The sequence below is a fragment of the Lactuca sativa genome, chromosome 9 (assembly GCF_002870075.4).
Source record: "Lactuca sativa cultivar Salinas chromosome 9, Lsat_Salinas_v11, whole genome shotgun sequence".
Taxonomy (NCBI): domain Eukaryota; kingdom Viridiplantae; phylum Streptophyta; class Magnoliopsida; order Asterales; family Asteraceae; genus Lactuca; species Lactuca sativa.
The window spans coordinates 154535731-154559031 of record NC_056631.2 but is presented as its reverse complement, the minus strand read 5'-3'; the positions used below and the strand labels follow the sequence as shown (position 1 = coordinate 154559031).

At 33.0% G+C, this 23301-nt stretch overlaps 3 protein-coding genes across 3 annotated transcripts; 2 read left to right on the top strand and 1 right to left on the bottom strand.

The window, feature by feature from the left end:
• The first annotated feature begins 510 nt into the window (after window positions 1-510).
• Window positions 511-8049, top strand: LOC111895793 (probable linoleate 9S-lipoxygenase 5). The gene is made up of 9 exons (XM_023891855.2): window positions 511-928; window positions 4767-5056; window positions 5138-5375; window positions 5480-5821; window positions 5974-6059; window positions 6181-6288; window positions 6364-6668; window positions 6770-7033; window positions 7126-8049. Exons 1-9 carry the CDS (start codon window positions 619-621, stop codon window positions 7877-7879), a joined length of 2697 nt encoding a protein of 898 aa, XP_023747623.1. The 5' UTR covers window positions 511-618; the 3' UTR covers window positions 7880-8049.
• A 7366-nt stretch (window positions 8050-15415) lies between these two features.
• On the bottom strand, window positions 15416-16568 carry LOC128129143 (uncharacterized). The gene is made up of 2 exons (XM_052767812.1): window positions 15965-16568; window positions 15416-15879 (listed from the first exon to the last, which is right to left on the bottom strand). Exons 1-2 carry the CDS (start codon window positions 16566-16568, stop codon window positions 15416-15418), a joined length of 1068 nt encoding a protein of 355 aa, XP_052623772.1.
• A 1919-nt stretch (window positions 16569-18487) lies between these two features.
• LOC111895769 (protein NPGR2-like) lies at window positions 18488-19159 on the top strand. Its single transcript, XM_023891834.2, has 3 exons — window positions 18488-18498; window positions 18588-18759; window positions 18890-19159. The coding sequence occupies exons 1-3, from the start codon at window positions 18488-18490 to the stop codon at window positions 19157-19159; spliced, it is 453 nt and encodes a 150-aa protein (XP_023747602.2).
• Window positions 19160-23301: the final 4142 nt, after the last annotated feature.

Sequence of the window (23301 nt, the reverse complement as noted above, 5' to 3'; positions counted from 1 at the left end):
TCCAAACCATTCAAAAAATCCCAATTTTGTTTCGTTTAAGTTCGTTGGGTTTTTTTTAACAGTCAAACCATGATTGGAGTTTTTTAAACGTTTTGGAAACTTTGTTGGCCTAACAAGTCATTTTTCCGATACGGTAATAAGCCACGTCATCTGTTTCTCTTATTTGACTTTCAGGAAAGTATAACTTAGTTGGGCTTTTTAGACAAAATGTTAAGTTTGTTTGGTTTTTTTGAACAGACAAAACATCATTGGAGTTTTTTGATCGGTTTGAAAACTTCGTTGGACTTTTAAGTCATTTTCCCATACATTGATATATCCCAATTACGTTGCATAATGTGTTTTAGGCTAATGTCTCCGTATTAATATCAACTTGTGCATATCTTAGTAATAGAAAAAGACCATGAGAAAAATAAATTAATAAAAAGAAGATGGTTATTGACTGGGATAAAAAGATAAGGCTTCCAAGGACATTTCTTGCATGTAAACCATTGAATCTTATACATGCGTCCATTTTCCATAATTCTGCCTTATAAGACTATAAATATAACTTATTAGTGTTATCATTGCTTACAACTTCTACCTTCAACTCACACCTCATCCTTATATATACACGGGCTCATGTTTCGTTCGTTCATATCTAAACAGGAAGTAAAGAAAGAATCACAGAAAGCAAAACAGACAGACGCTGAAAACCATACACAGACGTGCACTTGCATGGATAATATGTTTCGAAAGGTTTCAAACATGGTGTTCGGAGAAAAATTTCTGAGTAAGACCATAGTTAATGGGAAAGTGGTCTTGATGAAGAAGAATGTCCTCGATTTCAATGACTTGGGCGCGTCAGTTTTAGACCGAGCTCATGAGCTATTGGGCAAACATATCTCCATCCAATTCATAAGTGCGACTCATGCTGATCGTACATCCTCAGGTTTGATATACTCATCTTGCAGCCATAAGTATTCATTAAAAACACTGCCCCTAATCCCCTATTTAGTTATCTTTTCTTAACATCATAAAACTCATTTAACCCGTTGTAGTATATAAACACAAAAATTAAACAAGCACACATACAAACACCGCCTCGTAGGCTATATATATATATATATATATATATATATATATATATATATATATATATATATATATATATATATATATATATATATATATATATATATATATATACCCTTCGAAAATGTGAATTTTGCTAAAACCAAGTATTTGCTTCAATGAGACAGCAAGCGTTCTTAAAATCTAAATGCGAGTACAAAAAAGGACAATAATCACATAGGTCAAACCATATGTGGATCATTGCAGCGATTAAGCTGACAGTCCATGCATAACGAATGGTTTAATTAGAAGCTGATTATTGCAAGCGATTTTGGTTTATTATTATTAGAGCATGATGTCACCTCCTCGTTCAATAGATTTAGAGTTCAATAACTATTAAACCCTCGACAAAAAGAAAGTTTTTAATCTTAAATATATATTATAAATTAATTTTAGTAATTTTCAATTGAATTTTATTACTTTCAATGTATTAGAGAAAAAATTAATTGAACTGTATAGAGTTTAATAAAATATGTAGTTATTCTGGATTGTAGATCACCTTATAAAAGGCTCAAGGTTTGGGGTATTCCATGGCCTAAATAAATAGGCTTCATATACGAAGGGTTTAGAAGCGGGTTTCAAATACTCTTTCACGTTTATTTTACACCAATTTACTACTAATAATTTTTTGGGTCAATTTTAGAGTTACTACCAATATATGTCATAAAGTTCACGTGACTAACATAGCGATACAATGAGGGGCTAATTAACTTTCACATGGTCATTCATTTTTTATAAGATAAGAAGAAAAACAATGTCCAGTTTCGTGTTAGTTAGGTACGAATGCTCACACAATTGTATATTCGAGGAACCTTAATTTCTTGTAAAATATATATACAATAAGTCAGTGTTCTTATATAGATATTAATTTTATTAATTGCTTTTATAAGTTTGGGCTAGCCACTTAGCTAACAAGATGTTTAATTAGAAAGAGTTACTAATAAAAAGTTCTTAGGTTCTATCTCATACATATATTAACCTAAAGTTCTAAAAAAATATTAATTAATTTGAATTAATTATCACATACATTTCAACGCATTTAACGTTAGTGGTTACAATATTGGTCGTTGTCCATATATATAAATATAATTAATAAGTATTGATATATCTAACTAATACCAAATGCAAGGCTTCTCAAATTAGATGACGATAATGACCCAAGGATTAATTATCCTCAAATTGCAAAAGCAAAACGATCCATGTGCAAGATGATAATTTCCCAACTATATATAAATGTAAAGCATGTGTTTTGTAATATGTTAACTACTCTTTGATGACTTCTGTCGAATAGACGTTCTTACTCTATCAATGGCGGCTATGGAGTTTCTATATAATATATGCGAAAGTTAAACCTAATCTGTTTTTATAAGTGTACACATAAACCTGCTCCTCTCTTTTCAAGGAATTTTAATTCTTAGTATATACGACTTTTCATAATTATTTAAACCAACTTTCAATCAATTTGGTTCTTCTTCCATGCATTAACATATGGTTTTAATAGATTATTTTCAATAGAGCTATGTTATTTTTTACCACACATTTAGGCCGACCATTATAATATTGGTGCTTTGCTTCATTAATTGTATTTAAGTGTAATGGGTTAACTTGTTGATCAAAATCAATCTTGATGAATATTAAACAAGTAAGGAAGATGCGGAGTGTGACTTGTTTAAATTTATTTAAGATTAAAAGTAGACTGTCATTTATGGACGAAGTCTGACGAACGAGGTCCAGAGGCAGCGCCCCTCGGGGAAGGGGCCCAAGGGGCGGCAACCCCTGGCGTGTCTAAATTTTGAATACTTGACCCGTTTTTGGCTTTGCATTAACCTTATAGAAAATCCAGATTTATGGCAGATTTTTTACTGTTGGAAAACTGTTTTATGATAGTTTTGACAGTTTTTAGACAAATGAGATATTTAAACAATTTTGGGTCAGTTTTTTGGTATTCACGAAATTGATACATCTCATCTTCTGTTCTGAATCTCTTCTGAGTTTTATCCAATCAAAAATCAGAGAGTACCAACCAAATATTTTAATTTAAAAGTGGATTCACAATTCTCAAAATATTCAAATGCCTTTATTACCTCGAAATTCAAACACATAATAGATTATTATTGGCGTACAAGTAGAACAAGCTTAGAACTTTTTGTCCAGAAGCTTGTTGATCATCTGCCAAATATGTTTGATCATTGTGTTCCAATTTAAAGTTTAAACCATGGCTATTAAATAACTTTTAGGTATATATTATATATACATAACTAAACAAAGAGTTGGTCATAAGTGGGTGGATAGTCGTGAGCAAGAACACGAAAGCTTATTGCAGAACAAGCCGAGAAGGTGGGCAATTCATGAGGTCCTGATCAGTGATCAAAGGGGGTGGGGGCCGCATGGGATGATGAATGAGAGAATGCATAGTGATAAAGGGTTGTTTAATTGTTTTTAATGTCAAATAAATAAATATATAGTTTTGTAAGATCGAAAAAATAGGCAAATAATTGTAAGAACATTATAATAATTATATTACCAATATTTAGATGAATCACAAATTGTGAAAGTTAAGTGATTAGAAAGAAAGAATACTAGCTATTCAATTATAGAAAACAAATGTTCATCGATTTTAAAGCACACAAATAATTTCAAATGCACCAATCCATAAATAAATGTCCATCAATAAATGTTCATCAATTTTAAGGAATCGATCTAATCGATTGAGGAGTAGTGATGTGGAAGTGGTTCAACCCTCTCTTAATCTCATCATTTTCGTCTTCCTGTTGTATTTATCACACACACAGACACACACACAATATGTGTGTGAGTTCCTCTTGTTGTTCAATCACAGAGTAAACCCAAAATCGGTGTTCATGTATTATTCTCAACTATTGGTCTTCTAGTTTCTTCTTGATGACGATGGTGAATGGTTAGGACTCCGCAAAGGTGTTGAATGCGGGTTAGAAGAAGGAGGAGACAAAAGAGATATAAGGGGAGGGAGGGGGGGAGAGAGAGAAAGGGAGGGTGCGATGAGTGGGGTATATAATCCTTTTTATTTTAGTATTATTTTAAAAGTAAAATAATGTTAAAATAAATATAGAGTATATAAAATGGTAATTAAAAGGGCATATATAATAGCCTTTTTTTATGTATTTTAGGATCAAACTTACTGAAAATTTTTAATTTTGGATCTTTCATGCAATTTGGGAACATTTTGGATTTCATCTATGGTTTTTTGTAAACCATATGGATCAATTTTGCAGTTTTGTCTAATTTTTTCTTAAGACAATCAAATATGTTGCACAAGGAGTTGGTAGTTTCATTTAATCAACAAAGCTTTGTTATGTTATGTTTTCCAATTGATTTTATAAACACATATTACCCCTTAAATAGTTCTACTGCGAAATTATTAAAGTGATTTTTAAATTGGTTAGAATACTATGCGAATAACAAAGTTTCTATAAAATTCATTAAATTTAATACCTATAAAAAAAGGTATGTAATTTAAAGGCAAGAGTGCCGAAATGAACTTTTTTGATGCGTGGAAAAAAGTTATCACTATTGTTAATTGCATATGGACATATGGTTGAATATTGACCAGCATTTGTGTTGGTTTATTTCAAAATTTGGGTTTCAATGGATTCAATTTTATGGGTTTTCTGTTGCAGAAAAAGTATTGAGAGGTAAGCTTGGAAATCCGGCAATCTTGGAAGACTGGATTAGCACCATTACCCCTCTCACAGCCGGTGAATCATCATATGAAGTCACATTTGATTGGGACGAAGAGATTGGACTACCAGGAGCTTTTCTTGTTAAAAATCTTTACCACAGTGAATTTTATCTTATGACACTCACTCTCGAAAATGTACCTGGACATGGCAAAGTCCATTTTGTTTGTAACTCATGGGTTTATCCTGCCAAACGTTACACCAAAGATCGCATATTCTTCGCCAACAAGGTATATATAGCAGTGCTCGTGTTTCAAATATCTTTTCAAAGTTTGAGTTTTTACGACAATTCATGTAAAACAATGGTGCAGGCATATCTTCCTGGTGAGACACCTCCATTGCTTCTTCCTTACAGAGAGGAAGAGTTGGTGACCTTGAGAGGAAATGGAATTGGGAAGCTTGAGGAATGGGAAAGGGTTTACGATTATGCATTTTATAATGATTTGGGAGATCCAGATGATGAGGATAAAGTGCGCCCAGTTATTGGAGGATCGTTAGAGTTTCCCTACCCTCGTAGGGGAAGAACAGGGAGACCACCAACTGAAATAGGTTAGTTAGAATCATATTTGTTCATGTGAGAGTTTGAAGTGATGATTGTATATATTTAAGTTATAGAAATGCTAAAATGGTTTTTTGTTTTTGGGTTTTTAAAGATCCTAAAACTGAAAGCAGGCTTTCGCTTATTGAGAGTCTTCAGATGTATGTTCCAAGAGATGAGCGATTTGGACACTTGAAGAGGTCTGACTTTCTGGCTTATGGACTTGAAGCTGTCTTTAAGTTTCTTCTCCCTGAGTTTGAGGCTATAACTGATGACACTATAGATGAATTTGACTCGTTTGATGATGTCTTGAAGCTTTATAAGGGTGGGATTAAGCTTCCTAAAGGCCCTTTACATGATAGGATTCGAGAAAACATCCCTTTACAGGTGTTCAAAGAACTTATTCGATCAGATGGTGAGGGACTTGCGAAATACTCAACACCAGATGTCATCAAAGGTACCATTTCTACATGTTCAAAATTAAATACACAAGTGATTGATATTATCAAGTACCATAAAAAGAGGCAATGCGACATGTCTTATGATGTTTCTGTTAAATAGTACTATATTTGCTTCCTGATTCCAACATGTTATATGATGTTTCAACAGCTAACATGTCTGCTTGGAGCACGGATGAAGAGTTTGCAAGGGAAATGCTAGCTGGAGTCAACCCGGTTTCAATTCAACTTCTGAAAGTAAGCTCTTGATTCTTTTTAATTACATTGATTCAAGAAAAGAAAAAAGTTAATATTTAAGTGAATTGTGTAACTTATTTTGGTTCTGAATTGATGTTTTTTAAATGCTTAAACTTTTTAGGAGTTCCCTCCAACAAGCAAGCTGGATGCCCAACTCTATGGTGACCAAAACAGTTCAATAAGATCACATCACATAGAGGAACATTTAGATGGTTTAGAAGTAAACGAGGTAATGTAACAATTTTTATTCCTCAATCTAATCAATTATACTAGAGTTGAAACATTATTTATGTTCTTAACACAGATGCTAAAAGCCAAGAGACTATTTATACTCGACCACCATGACCCATTGATGCCATACGTGAATCGAATAAACTCAACATCGAGCAAAATTTATGCCACAAGAACATTGCTCTTGTTACAAAAAGATGGAACGTTAAAACCAATAGCCATTGAGTTAAGCTTGCCTCATCCAGATGACGAAAAGCTTGGTGCCATAAGCAAAGTATGTACGCCAGCTAAGCATGGAGTGGAAGCCGGAATTTGGAAGTTAGCTAAAACATATGTAGCTGTTAATGATTCTGGAGTTCATCAACTCATAAGTCACTGGTAAAATTTACTTTAACACTCACAAATTACTTACCATGTATAGATTAGAGATCCTTCTACAGTTTTGACCAAGTTATTGATATGCAATGTGTACTTTGTAGGTTGAATACACATGCTGTTATTGAGCCGTTTGTGATAGCAACAAACAGGAAACTAAGTGTGCTTCATCCCATTAACAAGCTTCTCCATCCTCATTTCCGTGATACAATGAACATCAATTCAACTGCTAGGAATATCTTGATCAATAGTGGAGGTATTCTTGAGAGAACATTCTTTACTGGAAAATATTCAATTGAAATGTCTTCGAAGATATACAAGGATTGGGTATTCCCCAACCAAGCTCTCCCTATAGACCTCGTGTTGAGGTATGATATTGCAAAACCTTGCATAAACTTTTAAAAACAATTTTGATCTTCTTACTCGTATGATATCATATTAATCGATGAATTTAATATAGGGGAATGGCAGTTGAGGATGAAAATTCTCTACATGGTCTTCGCTTAACTATTGAAGATTACCCATACGCTGTAGATGGGTTAGAGATTTGGTCAGCCATTAAAACATGGGTTGAGGATTACTGTAAGTTTTATTACACACAAGATGACATGGTGAAAAATGACACAGAACTCCAATCGTGGTGGAAGGAAGTTCGAGAGGAAGGACATGGAGACTTGAAAGAGAAGACATGGTGGCCTAAATTAGAATCTGTTAAAGATGTGATTGATAATTGCACCATTATCATATGGGTGTCTTCTGCTCTTCATGCAGCTGTAAACTTCGGGCAATACCCTTATGGTGGTTTTCCACCTAATCGCCCTACTCTAAGTCGTAGGCTTTTGCCTGAACCTGAAACTCCTGAATATGATGAACTGAAAGAAGATCCACAGAAAGTTTTTCTGAAAACAGTTACTCCACAACTACAATCGCTTCTCAGTGTTACTTTGATAGAGATATTGTCACGACATACTTCAGATGAGATCTACCTTGGGCAAAGAGAGTGTCCTGAGTGGACCATGGATGCTGAACCATTGAAGGCATTCGAAAAATTTGGTAAGAAGCTGAAAGAAATTCAGGAAAGAATTGTGAATTTGAACAAAGATGAGAGGTTGATGAATAGATTTGGACCTGTAAAGATACCATACACCCTACTTTACCCAAGTAGTGAAGAGGGGCTTACTGGAAGGGGCATACCTAACAGTGTGTCAATATAAAACATACTATCTATCTCAGGCTGTTTGTTAAGTGTCCTTGTGTATATTCCTTTGGACTACGTGACTAGCATGCAATAAATATGTAACAGATTTAAACTACTTTGATTCGTCTTTCAGATTGTAATGTATCGTTTTCTAAATCTTAATGGAAAGTTTATTCTTCAGTGACATTGACATGTTTTAACCGATACAAGATTAGATTAATGGGGATTGATTTTTCTCCTCGTTTAATTAAACATGTAGACTTTTAGAGTACTATTTTATTTTTTCTTATTTTTTTTTACACCACAACTATATAATAATTAAGTTTCTTAATATTTAATTTTTTCTATGAACTAAAGGATTTATCTTTATTTCAATACTTAAATTTCTTTTGTTTCTTTGATCCTTTTTTATACACATCATCTTTGTTTTTAGAGGTTATAAACAATGACGAATCAAGAACCAAATACCACTAGTTTTTTATATAAATGAAAATAAAAAAATAAAACAGTAAAAGTTACTAATGGTATCGGGTCGGGTTGTATACCTTAAAATAGTTAAATATAACTTCAATATTTATAATAATTTTACATTTGAACTCTACTAGGTCTTCTTATATCTTGAAATATATTCATAATTATATCATTATCGATATTTTCTGAAACAATTTTTTTTTTCAATATACGACATTAAACTATCATTCAAAAATTGAAATATATAAAATATGGGCAGGAAGAGGTGGCGCCTGGTGGAGAGACAACGGTTGTCGGTGGCCTGGCCGGACGACGGACTGTGAGATCTATCGATAGGGCATGCATAAACGTTATGAGGCGTCAGCCAAACAAGAACGTTATGAGGCGTCAAGCGTTAGGAGATGTTTATAAATAATCACATTTCGTGAAGGGTTTTTTTTTCAATGGATTGGGCTATTGATTAATAAATAAATTTTAAATGAATTGAAGTAATGGACTATTTTAAGTGGATTATAATATATAAACTTTAAGGTTGATGTATTTATTTTATAAAATTACAAGATAGATCCTATAACACTAAAAAAAGTTCATCAATTTTTTCATATATATATATATATATATATATATATATATATATATATATATATATATATATATATATATATATATATATATATATCTTATAATAATATTACTAATATTAAACAAAATATGTAGTTCTCATTGAGGTAGTGAACTATTTTAAGTGGATTATAATACATAAAATTTAGGTTGAAGTATTTAGTTTATATTTTTTCAAAAAATTATAACACCGATAAAATAGTTCACCAATTTTTTCATTTATATCTTATATTAATAGTACTAATATTAAGCAAAATAGGTAGGTCCTAGGACCTACCTACCTTCAAAATAGCTACGTTCCTAATTATATACATATTAATTAGATAATCTATTACATAATCAACTACATAAAAAAATATTAAAATTTCAAACTAATGCATGCATATCAAATTATAAAAGAATATAACTTCAACTCGCTCTCAAACTATAAGAGATCTCTGATATGTCATGTTGGTAGTTTGAATATTTGATTAGGATTGAACATCTGACGGAACCGATATCGAACCATTACAAACCTGAGAATTCTGAATATCAGAATGAATGAAAAAACAATAACGATTACTGAATCAAACTAACATTACAAGTTTTCGGTACTAGCATCGATATCGATTCTATAATTTCGTGATTTTGAAATACTACTGTTTCATATGTTTAAATTCAGTACCGGTTCCGATTCAATATCATTACGGAATCGAGATTTGGTACATCATTCTCATTTTATTTGTTACGTCTTTCTCATTTTATATTTAACATTTTTAGTACTTAAATTCCTATCATGAAATGAAAGATTCACCCAAATTTTAAGAATTAAGTTTTTCTTCTTTAATGTTTTTTTTATAATATACTTTTTGATGGAATTATTACATATTTAATCACTTTACAAAATAAATACAATTTCAAATTTTATAATTTCATATGCATTAATTTGAAATTGTATTATTTTGTTATGTAAAGGTTTTCGATGTTTATTAAAAATGATTAGAGAAGAAAAATATAAATTGTTAAAATTAGGGTGGACAAACAAGAAGAAAAAGAATAATTAGCTTATTTAAAAGGAAGGCATATGTCTAGGAAGAAAAATATAGTCTACATAGGCGAATGCCCGCGCGTTTCGCAAAAACACTTATACAGTTGAAGTCTTTACAAATATATGATTTTTTTGAATATAACAGTAACGTTATTGTTAAATTTGATATAATAATTTCTATATAATATATTGATTATTTTGAATTATATGATAATATATACATTTATTATAACTTCATAATCTCAATCGTTTGAATGACTTCTACCCGCGAGTTACACATGAATAAATTTTAATATAATATATGATTTGATGTTATTTATAGTTTTTTTACTGTTAATTAATTTTTTAAAATTTATTTGTTTAATGTTTTAATTTCTATCATTATCATTATTTAAAACATCAAACTTTGTTTTTTATTTTAAAGCTAACAATATAATCATTTATATAGATTTGTTTTTAACTATTGTTATTGTAAGTTATTTTAAGCTACTTATTTGAAAACTTTTAACGATTATAAAAATATATTTAAGAAATATTTTAGTTAAATTGAAATTACAATTTAGTTTTTGCTTTTATCACTACAATTTATCACTTTTAACTATTTACAAAATATTATTTAGTTTTTTAAATGGAACTGAAATTTATATTTGAGTTGACATTGTAATGCGCGGAAACACCTATATAGTTGAAGTCTTTACAAATATATATTTTTTAAAATATAACACTAACGTTGTTGTTAAATTTGATATAATATATTGAATATTTTGAATTATATGATAATATATAAATATATTATAACGTCATAATCTCAATCGTTTGAATGACTTCTACTCGCGAGTTACACATCAATAAAATTAAATATTATATATGGTTTAATATTATTTATAGTTGTTATTTTTAACTAATTTTTTAAAATATATTTGCTTAATGTTTTAATTTCTATCATTATAATTATTTAACACATCAAACATTATTTTTTTGATTTTAAAGGTAACAATATAATCATTTATATAGAGTTATTTTTAACTATTGTTATTATAAGTTATTTTAAGCTACTTATTTGAAAATTTTTAACGATTATATAAATATATTTAGGAAATATTTCACTTAAATTGATATTACAATTTAGTTTTTTTTGCATTTATCACTATAATTTATCACTTTTAACTATTTACAAAATATTATTTGGTTTTTTTAGTCGAACTGAAATTTATATTTAAGTTGACACTGTAATGTTATATTTAAATTAACAATTTAAGTATTTTGTCCAAACTGTTCAAAAATTATAGCTTTAAACTGATAATGGTTTACATGCAACAACATTTTAAATTTAATAAATTAAGTATAATATGTTGAAATTTAAAGAAATAACTTTATAAATAGAAGTAAATATATTATTTTAAAATTGAAATTTAGTCTATTTATGATTACACTTTAGGTTTGATATTTATTTAATCTTATTAACCAACTTACACTCATTATTAGAAAGACACTACAATTTATCACTTTTAACTATTTATAAAATAATCTTTGGGTTGTTTAAGTTAAATAAAATTTATATTTAAGTTGAGCCTATAATGTTATATTTTAATTAATAATGTAAGTATTTTATACAAATTGTTCAAAAATTATACCTTTAAAATGATAATTGTTTACATCCAACAATATATTAAAACTAATAAATTAAGTATAATATGTTAAAAGTTAAAAAACATAATTTTATAAGTAGAATTAAAGATATTATTTTACTATTGAAATTTATTTTATATATGAATACACTTTAGATTTGATATTTATTTAACCTAATTACCAAATTATAATTATCATTATAAATAAATTGAAAAGTCATGGGAGTTTCAAATGAATGTGGTAAAAGGAAAAAAGAATGGGGGTTTCAAATGCATGAGATTCAAGAAAAAATGCTAGCTTTATAAGTATGTATGATTTTACAACAATTTAGGCATGTTATTATAGATTCAAATAAGGCCAAAATGGCAATACATTTAAATTTATGTGGATGGATTAAAAGTTATTTTGGAAAAATCACATCCCTAGATTAATAGAAGATAAATTATAAGTTTAGCCAAATACATTAATTACTTTTCAAAAAATAACCAAAAATCAACTTTTTCTAAAAATAGTGCTGAATTACTGAAATCACAATGGCTAGGTTCACCTCTAATTTTATGTACACTACGGCGATTTGGTAGCTCAGTTTCAGCCCATTGTTAGAAAATAATGTGTAGGTATTAAATTTTTTTTTAGAAATAGACAAATTTGCAAAAATGATCCCTATGGTATACATCTTTTTGGGGTTTTTGTCCAAACCACGACTTTTTTTATTTGATAATCTTTCTGAGCTAGTGTCATACCGTCGAGCCAGACGGCGGAAACGTCCGATGGCTCGTGTGACTTAAATTGAATATCATCACAATGAATATATATAAATCATAACATAAACATCACCATGCATCAATATATTACAACTGACATTATTCACATTAAGTATATTGTTTTAACCTGACAAATCCATACATAAATTGTTTGATAGTTTTCAAAAGCAAAAGACACTAACATACTTGGTACTTATTCCTCAGCTTACCTGTTACCTGAGAATACAAGTTATTTTGGAAACGGGTCAACATATAGAATGTTGGTGAGTTCATAAGCAGGTTTGATATGAAATGTTTTGTGTAATTTGAACGAAACCAACCCAGAAAATCTGATATTTTCTGAAAAGACCATTGTTTATAAAAATGTGTGAAGATCCGTAAATATATGCATGATGATTTCAAAACATGTATAATTGAAAAACTTAGTATTAAACGTACAAGTGAAAATGTTGAACTTCCCCGGAAAACCCGATGTTTTCCAACATAAAAATATCATATAATGGTTTGAATGGTTACTCATTACGTGAATGATTTTGAATTACCTTGTTTACTTGGTTTACATTGGATTTATTTATGTGAGTCGTTATAACCATGCATGATAATGACTAGTTCGTCTGTCTTGGCACTCTGGTGAACGCCAGAATTGATCTTAAGATTTTGTTACCCTAGACTGGCTAAGTCTAACTGTAGCGAACAGCTGAGGTGTGGGGGAGTCACCCCCCCCCCCCCCCGCGTATAGATCTATACACAAACTCTCGCTCTCCCTCCAGGAGACTTTGATTATAACTACAGACTACGACCGAAACACGTTGGTGCCACCCGTTATTACTCACTAAATCCCAATTGACTTTGATTACTATTGATTATTGACCTGTATTTGTTTACTTTGGTTACGTGTAAGCCTAACAAACGAGGAGAAGAGGAAATACAAAGCCTTGCTACCTTCGTGAGTTGTTCTAGGCTGTTGGGTATACGAAGGACACGTTGGCCCATTTCGTATTCGATTACTTGGACCTTACTAGCAATGTTAATGGGCCACTAAGACCCAATAGCGCTTAAAAGCCATTGAGGGTCCCTTAAATATGAAATTGGGTCATAGAAGGCCCAATAACATTTATAATTACCCCTTGGGCCCAAAATCATCTTAATGGGTCACAAAGGCCCAATAAACATGTATGGAACTTTCAAGCCCAAAGAATTTAATATTTACTTGTTGTGGGTATAGTACTGTCGTCGGAATGTTTAATTAAACAATTGTTAAATTTTTATCGATACGAGTCCGATATTCGAAATTTATGTATATTCATCTTGCCATTTGTCATAAGTTGTGGTTTGGTATTTTTGACCCAAGTATCTTAAATAATAAAATAATTGACTCAAAATATTGGTTTGACCATTTCAGCCCTTCTTGGATAAAAATGACAATTTTAGCCCTTTATATATATATATATATATATATATATATATATATATATATATATATATATATATATAAGACATTTTTAGCCCTTTATATATATAAAATGACAATTTTAGCCCTTTACATTTTTTATCCTTTTTGGTAAAGAAAAACATTTTAACCCCTGAAATGATTTTGTTTACCCTTTTCATCCCCTGTTTTGAGAAAATTTTCATTTTAGCCCTTTGAAAATCAGATTTTTCGCAACCTTGGGCTTAATGGGCCGAAAAGCCACAAAATTGGCCCATTGAGCTATTATTTACATTTCAAGTCCTTTGAAGAGCATAATTGTCACAAAAACATTTATTTTAACTGTTTTGACTCTTTTTCCCCTCAAGAAAACCGTGAATAGCAACCTTTCCACCAACTTGATGGGTTTGAGCCATAAGAACTTTCCTATGTGCACATGCAAACCCTAATTGCTTGGATCTAGGTTTCTCTAATTGAACATGCATGTATCCAAGATTTTCATTCATAGATCTAGTGTAAATAAACAATTTATAGCATATGAAAAACAGATCTAGAAGAATACCTTGAGTTGCTTGTTTGATACTTTTTCTTCTTAGAGCCTAGAGTCACAATTGTCACTCCTCTAATGGCTTACAAACACCAACTAGCAAGAAGATGATTTGAGAGAGAGGAAGGAGGATGAGAAATCGGCCCTAGGGTTCCTTTCCTTGCATGAGTGTCGATTTCCCTCACCCTAGGGGTCTATTTATACTATGGGATACTATGGTTTAACCTTTAACCCTAATTGAATAACTTAGGTCCTAAGCAATCCAAGATCCTCCTAGATACTAGGCTTGGACGAATTTAAGGTTCCCTAACCCTAAATTTCGTCCACCCTCATATCCATAAGGATACATAGCCCAAAAAATACAACTATCACACATTTGACAGTTTATGCCCCTTTATTCAATTAACCTCTTTAAGTCACCAAATTAATTCTTATTTAATATATGACCTATATTAATCAAATAATATTATGATTCCTTTAATATATTATTCTCATAATATATTAACAATAATATTTCTTCTCTCTTAACAAATCATCCTGTCAAGTTGCTATGGTGAAGGCAACCCAAAAGGACCATGCATAACCGGGTCAAGTACTTACCAAATATAGTTATAGCCTTATACACTAATCCAACACAACTTTTGTTTATTTGACAATTAAGCCCCAAAATTTTGTTTTATGTTACAATGTGTCTAGTTTAAATCTTAGAGGGTATTTTTCTTGTCTTGTTTAGTGTGGTATAACTTTGATTTAGGTGCTGTTTGTTTTTCCGAAGTGAAACTGTCTGAAGTCTGCGGACCACCTCTGCGGTCCTCTGCAGCAGAAGAGGTGGACCAAAGTGCTGCAGACTGTAATGAGAAGCATGTTTGTTTTTTTAACATCTGCAGACTGCTGCAGATATTAAAAAATTTAAAATAAACTAATTTAATAAACCGAAGATAGTTTTTTAATACCAAAAATTTAATAATAGTAGTTTTAAAACATTGAAATAAAATTCAAACAACCAAATTAGTCTTATAATAACATTTTTAAATAAAATTCATAGAACCAAACTTTAATAATTTTCATTCCATATTTTGCATCAATTGCTCGGCAATTTCATCCCGTAACTGGGTCATATATTCACGGTCCGCTGCAGTACCATGTGTTGGAATCTCATCTTCATCATTATCAACGACTGCATTGTTATTCCGAACCGAGACATTTGGTTCATCATATCGTGCAAAAAACTCATCACGTAGTCCCTCTCTTCTTATAAAATTATGAAGCGCAAAACATGCTAGGGTTATGTTTCGTTGTGTAACCAACGAGAATGGTGCCATCCTCTTCAATATAGGGAATCGTGCTTTCAAGACACCAAAAGCCCGCTCAATGACATTCCGAAGTTTTGCATGTGCATGGTTAAATTTTTCTTTATTCGTTAATGCACGTCTTCGACGGAAATCTCCAAGCCAATACCTTACATTACGGTACGGTGCCATAAAACCTCGAATGTTTGCATAGGCGGCATCACAAAGATAATATTTATCTGTAAAAAAGCAAAAAAAAAAAAAAAAAAAAAGTCATTTATTTTTCAAGCTAAGATAAAACTATTTAAATAACCATAAATTTACCTGGTGGTGGGAGCGGGAATGGTGCATGTGGATTTGCTAATGCTTCTGATAAAATTCTAGAATCGTGTGCTATCCCTTCCCAACCGGCCACAACAAACGTAAACATCATGTTGAAGTCACATATTGCCAATACGTTTTGGTAACAATCGCCTTTTCCCCTACTTCTATATAAATCCCGTTTGTTTGCAGGGACAACAGCATGTATCAAAGTGCCATCAAGTGCACCAACTGCTCCCTTGAACACCCGTCGTAGCCTCCTATTATGTCCCGGAATATTTGGATTCGGATTAAAAGAAGTTGGCACTATAATGTCATGTGCGAAAAGCAACATTTTGTCCAACACTTCATGAAAAAACTTATGAATTGTTTGCTTTGAGTGTTGAAATCTCCGCTTGATAATCACATAACGTTGGTTATGACCGATCATCATCAAAAACATAGCCATCTTCTCCTCAACCGACACATGTTTGCTATCCTTTAACGCGTAGTGTACTCTAAAATGAGCACATAGCCGAACAAATGATTCACGGGACATACGTAGCACTTCAAGACATTGTAGAGGATTACGGTGAAGTAACTCTAACGTAAATTCATGTCCTGTCATTTCCGAATCGTTGTCCCGCACTCGTTTGACACCTCTCTTCCAAAAGTAGCGGACGTACAAGTACATAAGAATTATGAGTAATATCTTTTTGTCGTGATCCATTACAAACCTATTAATCAACAAAACATAACATAACATAAGATAAAAACATAACTTAAATCTCAAGTACAAAAAAATATAAAATAAATTTCAAGCGCCAAAAAACATAACATAAATTTCAAGTACCAAAAAACATAACATAAATTTCAAGTACCAAAAAACATAACATGAATTTCAAGTACCAAATAACATAACATAAATCTCAAGTACCAAATACTAAAAATAACATTCAAGTAGAAATAACCAAAAAACATAACCATATAGTTCCAAAACATGCAATTAAAACCTAAACAACTCAAACATATAAAGTCAACGAACGATCTTTCCATCCTTTAAAACTCCCAAGCTTGTAGCTGTCATCTCGATCCATCCTCTTAATATTCGTGGATCATTAGGCAAATTTACCCACATCTCTCTCATACTCATGGTCCCTCCAAAAATGTGATACGCAGCAAATCGTAGAGGGTCTATTGGGTCTAACTCGAGCAACTCAAGCTTCTCTAAACATTGGGGAATTGTTGGCCCTTGAGTCAAATGACGTAGAGCTTTTTGCATCTCCAATGCTAAATCATCAGCAGTAATAGAAGCTTTAGGCGAGGCAGAAGAAGGTGGATCAGGTGAGGCACTAGGAGCTCTAGGTCTAGGAGTTGAGGGTTTGGCCCTTTTGTTGGGGTTACCAGAAGGTGAAGCAGCAGAAGGTGAAGCAGCAGAAGGTGAAGCAGCAGAAGGTGAAGGTTGAGTAAAATGCTCACTAGTATGATTGGAAAAGAAATCATCCTCATCTATGTTAATAGAAGGGGCGTCCATAAGATGTAGTGGTGCGACATGGAAAGAAGATGATCCATGTCCCGATGGTGTTTGGGATGTGGCATAACTGAGATTACCAGATGCACTGTTTCCATCAAAGAGTTCTGCACAAAGCTCTGGAAACAATAATGGGACGGTTTTCAAAGAAGCGGCTTTCGGATGTCCCTAAACGCAATCAATGTAACAAAAGTAATATAAGAATTGGCAACTATATAAACAAAATACATATAAATATGTGTGTGTATATATACCTTTTTAAAGTCCTCCCACTCCTCATTTGTTAAATTAAAAGTATTTGTTTGGGGATTGTAAAGGTTTCCAGTTTTATTTTTTAAGTACAACCATCCTGTGTATTTGGCTTTAAGGTTATCATAGGCGTTTTTTAATTGTCGTTGACTCAAATCCACGCCATATTTTTCCTTAATGGTTGTTCCTAACTTGTGCCATGATTGTTTGTGCAAACTCAAACCTTTTCTACCCACGGTTTGTACTTCTTCAATACAAGTGAGCAATAAGCATTTTGTTTGCTCATTGGTCCATGTATGTTTATCTCCCATCGCTAATAACAAAAAAATATAAAATACATACTTTAGCAAAAAAGATTAATCATATTTCAACATAATCAACAAATACGTTTAGCATATTCAACAATTTAAGCACAAACTTGAAAAGAAGCATAAACTTGATCTCCATTCAAGAAATACAAGTGATAACAATTCAACAAATAAGTTTAAAAAAACCATTTGAGCTAATGATTTCAGCATATAAACTAATATACGAGTTTATGATTTCACAATATAAGTATATGATTTCATCAAGGATTATGATTTTACCCAACATTCATAACAATTCAACACAAAAATTCATGAACCTAAACATAAATCATGGCTCTAATTAAAGAACAAAACACAAACTCCTAGAATTATAACAAAGCACTAAAGCAGAATTTTAACTCAATTTATGCTTGCAATATCTCTAACTGCTAGAATTATAACAAAACAAAAATTCTCTCTATGGTGGATCTGTAAAAAAAAAGGTCAATTATGCCCTTATGAAACCATTCAAATCATGAGATTATCATCTTATTTCACAGCTTCAAAGCTTATTTCACAGCTTCTTTCTTCAATCATATTTCACAGCTTCATCAGAATCATTAGCTGTGGAGGATTGTTCCTCTGGTGCTTATTCTTCTCAAGCCACTGGTGAAAACGATAGGAGGTCAGATACGGGTAATATTGAAGAAGCCGAATCATCTCTTCGTGAAAATGGTTCCTTAAATTTTGAGGTTGTTTCTCTAAACTTTTTACATTTTTTCTTATTTCCTGGTTTGAATTGAACCCATAGAACAAGTTTTAATCTTTCTTTTGGTTAAGAAAGTCTATTAGAATTGGTAATTGAATGTTATTGTAAAATAGGAAGCAAGAGCGTTGTTAGGGAGATATGAATATCAAAAGGGAAACATAGAAGCTGCTCTTCATGTGTTTGAAGGGATAGATATAGCAACAGTAACTCCAAAGATGAAGATTAGTCTTTCCCAAAGAGGCGAACCTCGTAGAAGAGTTTCTCATAATTATGGGGATCCACCATTGTCTATACATGCTGTTGGTTTACTCCTTGAAGCAATTTTATTTCACACTTCTGGACAAAAAAAAAAAAAAAAAAAAAAACAAACCTGTGTGCTGTGATGTTGAAGACGAAGGAGATGGAGGATGGGCAGTGAAATCGGCGACCACCAGCAGCAAGGAGCGGCGAGCAGCAGCAGCAGCGACGGCGACCGGCAGCAGCAGCGACGGCGACCAAAATTCTTCCGGTCTTCAACACGTTCGACGCCAAGAAAGAATGAACGACTTGCGGCTGTGGTTTTGTCCGTGTCTTTTTTTTTGTTATTAGGTTTAGAAGTGCTGAGAAGAGGTAAGCCCAATGCTGCGTGGGGAAGAGGACGGGAAGAGGTTTTTAAGCCCGAAGCCTTCTAAAAATCAAACTGCTGCGAATTTAAAAGTGCTGCGCGTGTGCTGCGCCGCGCAGCACTAAGAGGTTAGAAGAGGATTTTTTTAAAAAACAAACACAACCTTAGTTCGTTTTACTTCTTATGCCATAGATCTCGAGATTTCTACTCTTTTTGTTGCATTTTTACCACATAAACACATACAATCACACATACATGCATAAAATCATACATAGCACACACATACACATAGATCTACACATTTTTACTTGTATTTGCAACATCCCCATTTTCACGGCCAGAAAAGACCGATTTTGTTTATGCTTTATGAAAATCAGAGTAACTCTTTTAATAAAAATATTGCGGAATTTATTCCCCGAAAAAAACAAGATAAATACATTATCAAAGAATTTCCAAAGAAATGTATTTTATTCATTTTAAAACATTTGGGATGTCATCGTCAATACAGAAACATAAGCATAAACAAAACTTACTTTCATTTACACTAGTGATCTATATCTCCTTAATCTCTCAGTGTAATGTCACTTCATATCGACACATGTGATATAAATAAAGTGAGTGGGTCAGGTTGGGAAACCTGGTGAGTACATAGGGTTTTCAACCCACAATAATATAATTATTATGTTTAAACAATCAAACAATCAATCAAATTACCCATCCCCATTATCTTCTTTAGTCTTAAGGATTTACCCTAAGAATCAGCTATTCCTCGTTCACTTATTCCTAAGGATTATCCTAAGGAATCGGCAAGAAATCTATCGTTGCCATAGTTTACACAACAGGCACTAAGTCTGCATAGTCGCCAGGGTTTAGGCATCAAGTCTGCATGATCACCAAGGTTTAGGCACCAAGTCTGCATGGTCACCAAAGTTTAGGCACCAAGTCTGCATGGTCACCAAGGTTTAGAGTACACCGGGTGAACACGTCGTTCACAATACCTACAGGTTGCGAGCCTGCTAGTGTTCCACTGGACTGTCTAAAATAGGCCCTAGTTGTCATCCATACTCTGTTGAATGACGGGGCCATCATTTAGGAAAAAGGCTTCTCACATCGTCCACCTCTCACCCTCACCTCGTGGTCTATAACACCTCTCAACTCATCATTCAACTCATATTGCATCTATTATATGTACCCATGTTTACCCCAACATTATCGTAGATGTAAAATACATATACATTTTAAATCATTGAAAACATGTATAAAATCGTTCATCCAACATAGACAGCAAGTATTTAGATAATATGCACACATAGCATGTAATTTATATAAAATACTTCATATCAATGTGTAAGAAGAAAGTAACTATGCACTCACCTGAAAGGTGGCGACTTAGCACTCGGACAACGCTTCGATACTCTCAAAACAATTTTCCTTCGATAAAACCTAGTACCAATACCACTACGGTTTAGTCTAACGATAACCGCGACTAATTAATAGTCTAGCTATTATTATTATTATTATATAAGCATTAAATAACACTCAATATAACTCATAATAATAGCCCAAATAATTATTTTAGGGTCCTAATAACATTACTATATCGAAACATAAGCTATGCTAAAGATAGGGTAGGCGTAACTCACTTACTGCGAGTTTTCTCGAAAACCGGGCTTCACTGGAGCGGCGTTTCCGAGCCGAAAGACCCTTTTTATCTGGACTCCGGGAGCCTCGGGGCTTCCTTCGGGTGCTAGGGGGTTTACCTAGGCTTTAGGGGGGGGGGGGGGGTTTGGGAGGCTAGAGAGAGAAACTAGAGAGAGAAAGAATGTTGGAGAGGTGTGAAGAGAAGTGAATGCTCGACACCTCTATTTATAGGAGGCCTGACTGGTGGACTCGCCAAGTCTGAATCATGACTCACTGAGTTGGTGCATGTGGCACCCTTCTGGTCGTGCCACGTGTCCTCGTCTGGTGGTGCCACGTCACCCCCTATCGCGTATCAGCCTTCAAACTTATAAAAATCATAACTCTCGCATACGAGCTCCGTTTTCGACTTTCTTTATATCCATGCGTAGGTAAAATCAATATCTACAACTTTCATTTAGACTCCGTCGGCTAATTCTGAAAGAGCCAACTTTCGTATTTATGAAAGACCCAAACATTCATACTATTCCAACATTATTCTTAAGTTACTTCCTCAAAACATGCTACATGCATATTTATAAAACAATATTTTATATTGATAAAGTGATTGCAAAAGATTGGATACAAACCGACTAAGTTTTATTACATTTTATATCTACCCAGGAATCTACTATTCATATACATACATGAACATTAAAATACATAGAAATAGTATTAAGTATTCTAAATCTTTCAGCAGTATAAAACTATATTGGATACTTGTCACCTGCAGTTGTTATATATTGAGAGGGATAAGCGATAACGCTTAGTGAATTCAATAAATAGATACAATATAATCTTATGCCTTATATATACCAATATGATAGAAGCAAAAGGGAACAAGAACAACAATAGCATATGTGTATCATATGTCAGGCTTTCAATATCAACTCAAGATTTGATTCAAAGATTTACGATCAATGAGACATAACGATTTCAATACTTGCTATGTATCAATAAAGCTTTGGCCCAAATGGTAAAGAAGACATATAATTTCTGATTAACATTTTGGTAGATTTCAGGCTTATAGCCCTGTCTAACCATTTTCCAATACCATAGAATAGAGTTCATTCTCTTACGGAGTCATGCTCTACATGGTCAGAGGCTACATACCATTCTTATCTAACCTTCTGCCAATGCCATAGAATAGAATTCATCCTCTTATGAGACATGTTATACATGGCCAGAGGCTACATACCAATACCACCGTGAATCTAAGTCATTTCACTGATCACATGGTCAAGGTATAGCTTTGCTATTAAAAATAGCAAATAAAAATACCACTAGAAAATAACTCAGAATAATAACACTGAAAAGCACATAACACATTAACACATAACATACAATTGTTCCTATGTATTGAACTCACCTTAAAATAATCGGGGGTTAAAATAGTAATTTGAGCAGCATATCGTCTCCAAATATGGCTTTATTCATTGAAAACCGGAAGAATTAGCTAAAAACCGGGCTCTAAAAAGGTAGAGCTTCAAACCAAAAAGAATAATTTCTCGGGCTCTCCAGGCTCTTCGGGACGTATTCCGAGCTTTAAAAATAATACCGGGGCTTCAGGGGAAGTGGAAATAACAAAAATATGGAAAGAGGGGCAAAAAATAGCAATTTCTCCATTTCTCTCAGCATGGCTTGCATGCCTTGTATTTATAGGGCGACGATGCGAGGGTCGGCTGATCAGAAGGAGGAGTCAGCGAGACAGATGGCAGCTCGCGAGAGGACCAGACGGTGCACATGCGAGGGCTCCAGGTGGCTCGGTTCGGACACGACAGGCATCTTCGGATGCGAGGAGTCACCGGGTGACTAAGCTGCTTCGGACGACTCATCGCGACACACGTCGGATCTGGGCAAGGGTGAGTCACGACGTCGGAAACGAGGCGGACACGACATCGGACCAATTAGAGGGTGTCATGCGATGCTGTGGTCCAATCAGAAGATGCCACGTGGATCAACACTATTCATGCGAAAATTAAATGAAAATGTGCCCAATCTTGTAAAATCCATAACTTTATCATACGGGCTCCATATTTGACGTTCTTTACATGCACACGTAGCTAAAATTATGCTCTACAACTTTTGTTTAGACCAGGACAGGAAAATCCGTTAAAAATTCATAACTTCTTCATCCGACGTCCGTTTTCGTCGAAATTTTTACCGTTGTACTACAAATGTCGAGACCTTCATTTCTTGTTTAGGTTGTGTCAGCTAAAAGTCACTCGATCGAAAATTCAAGTT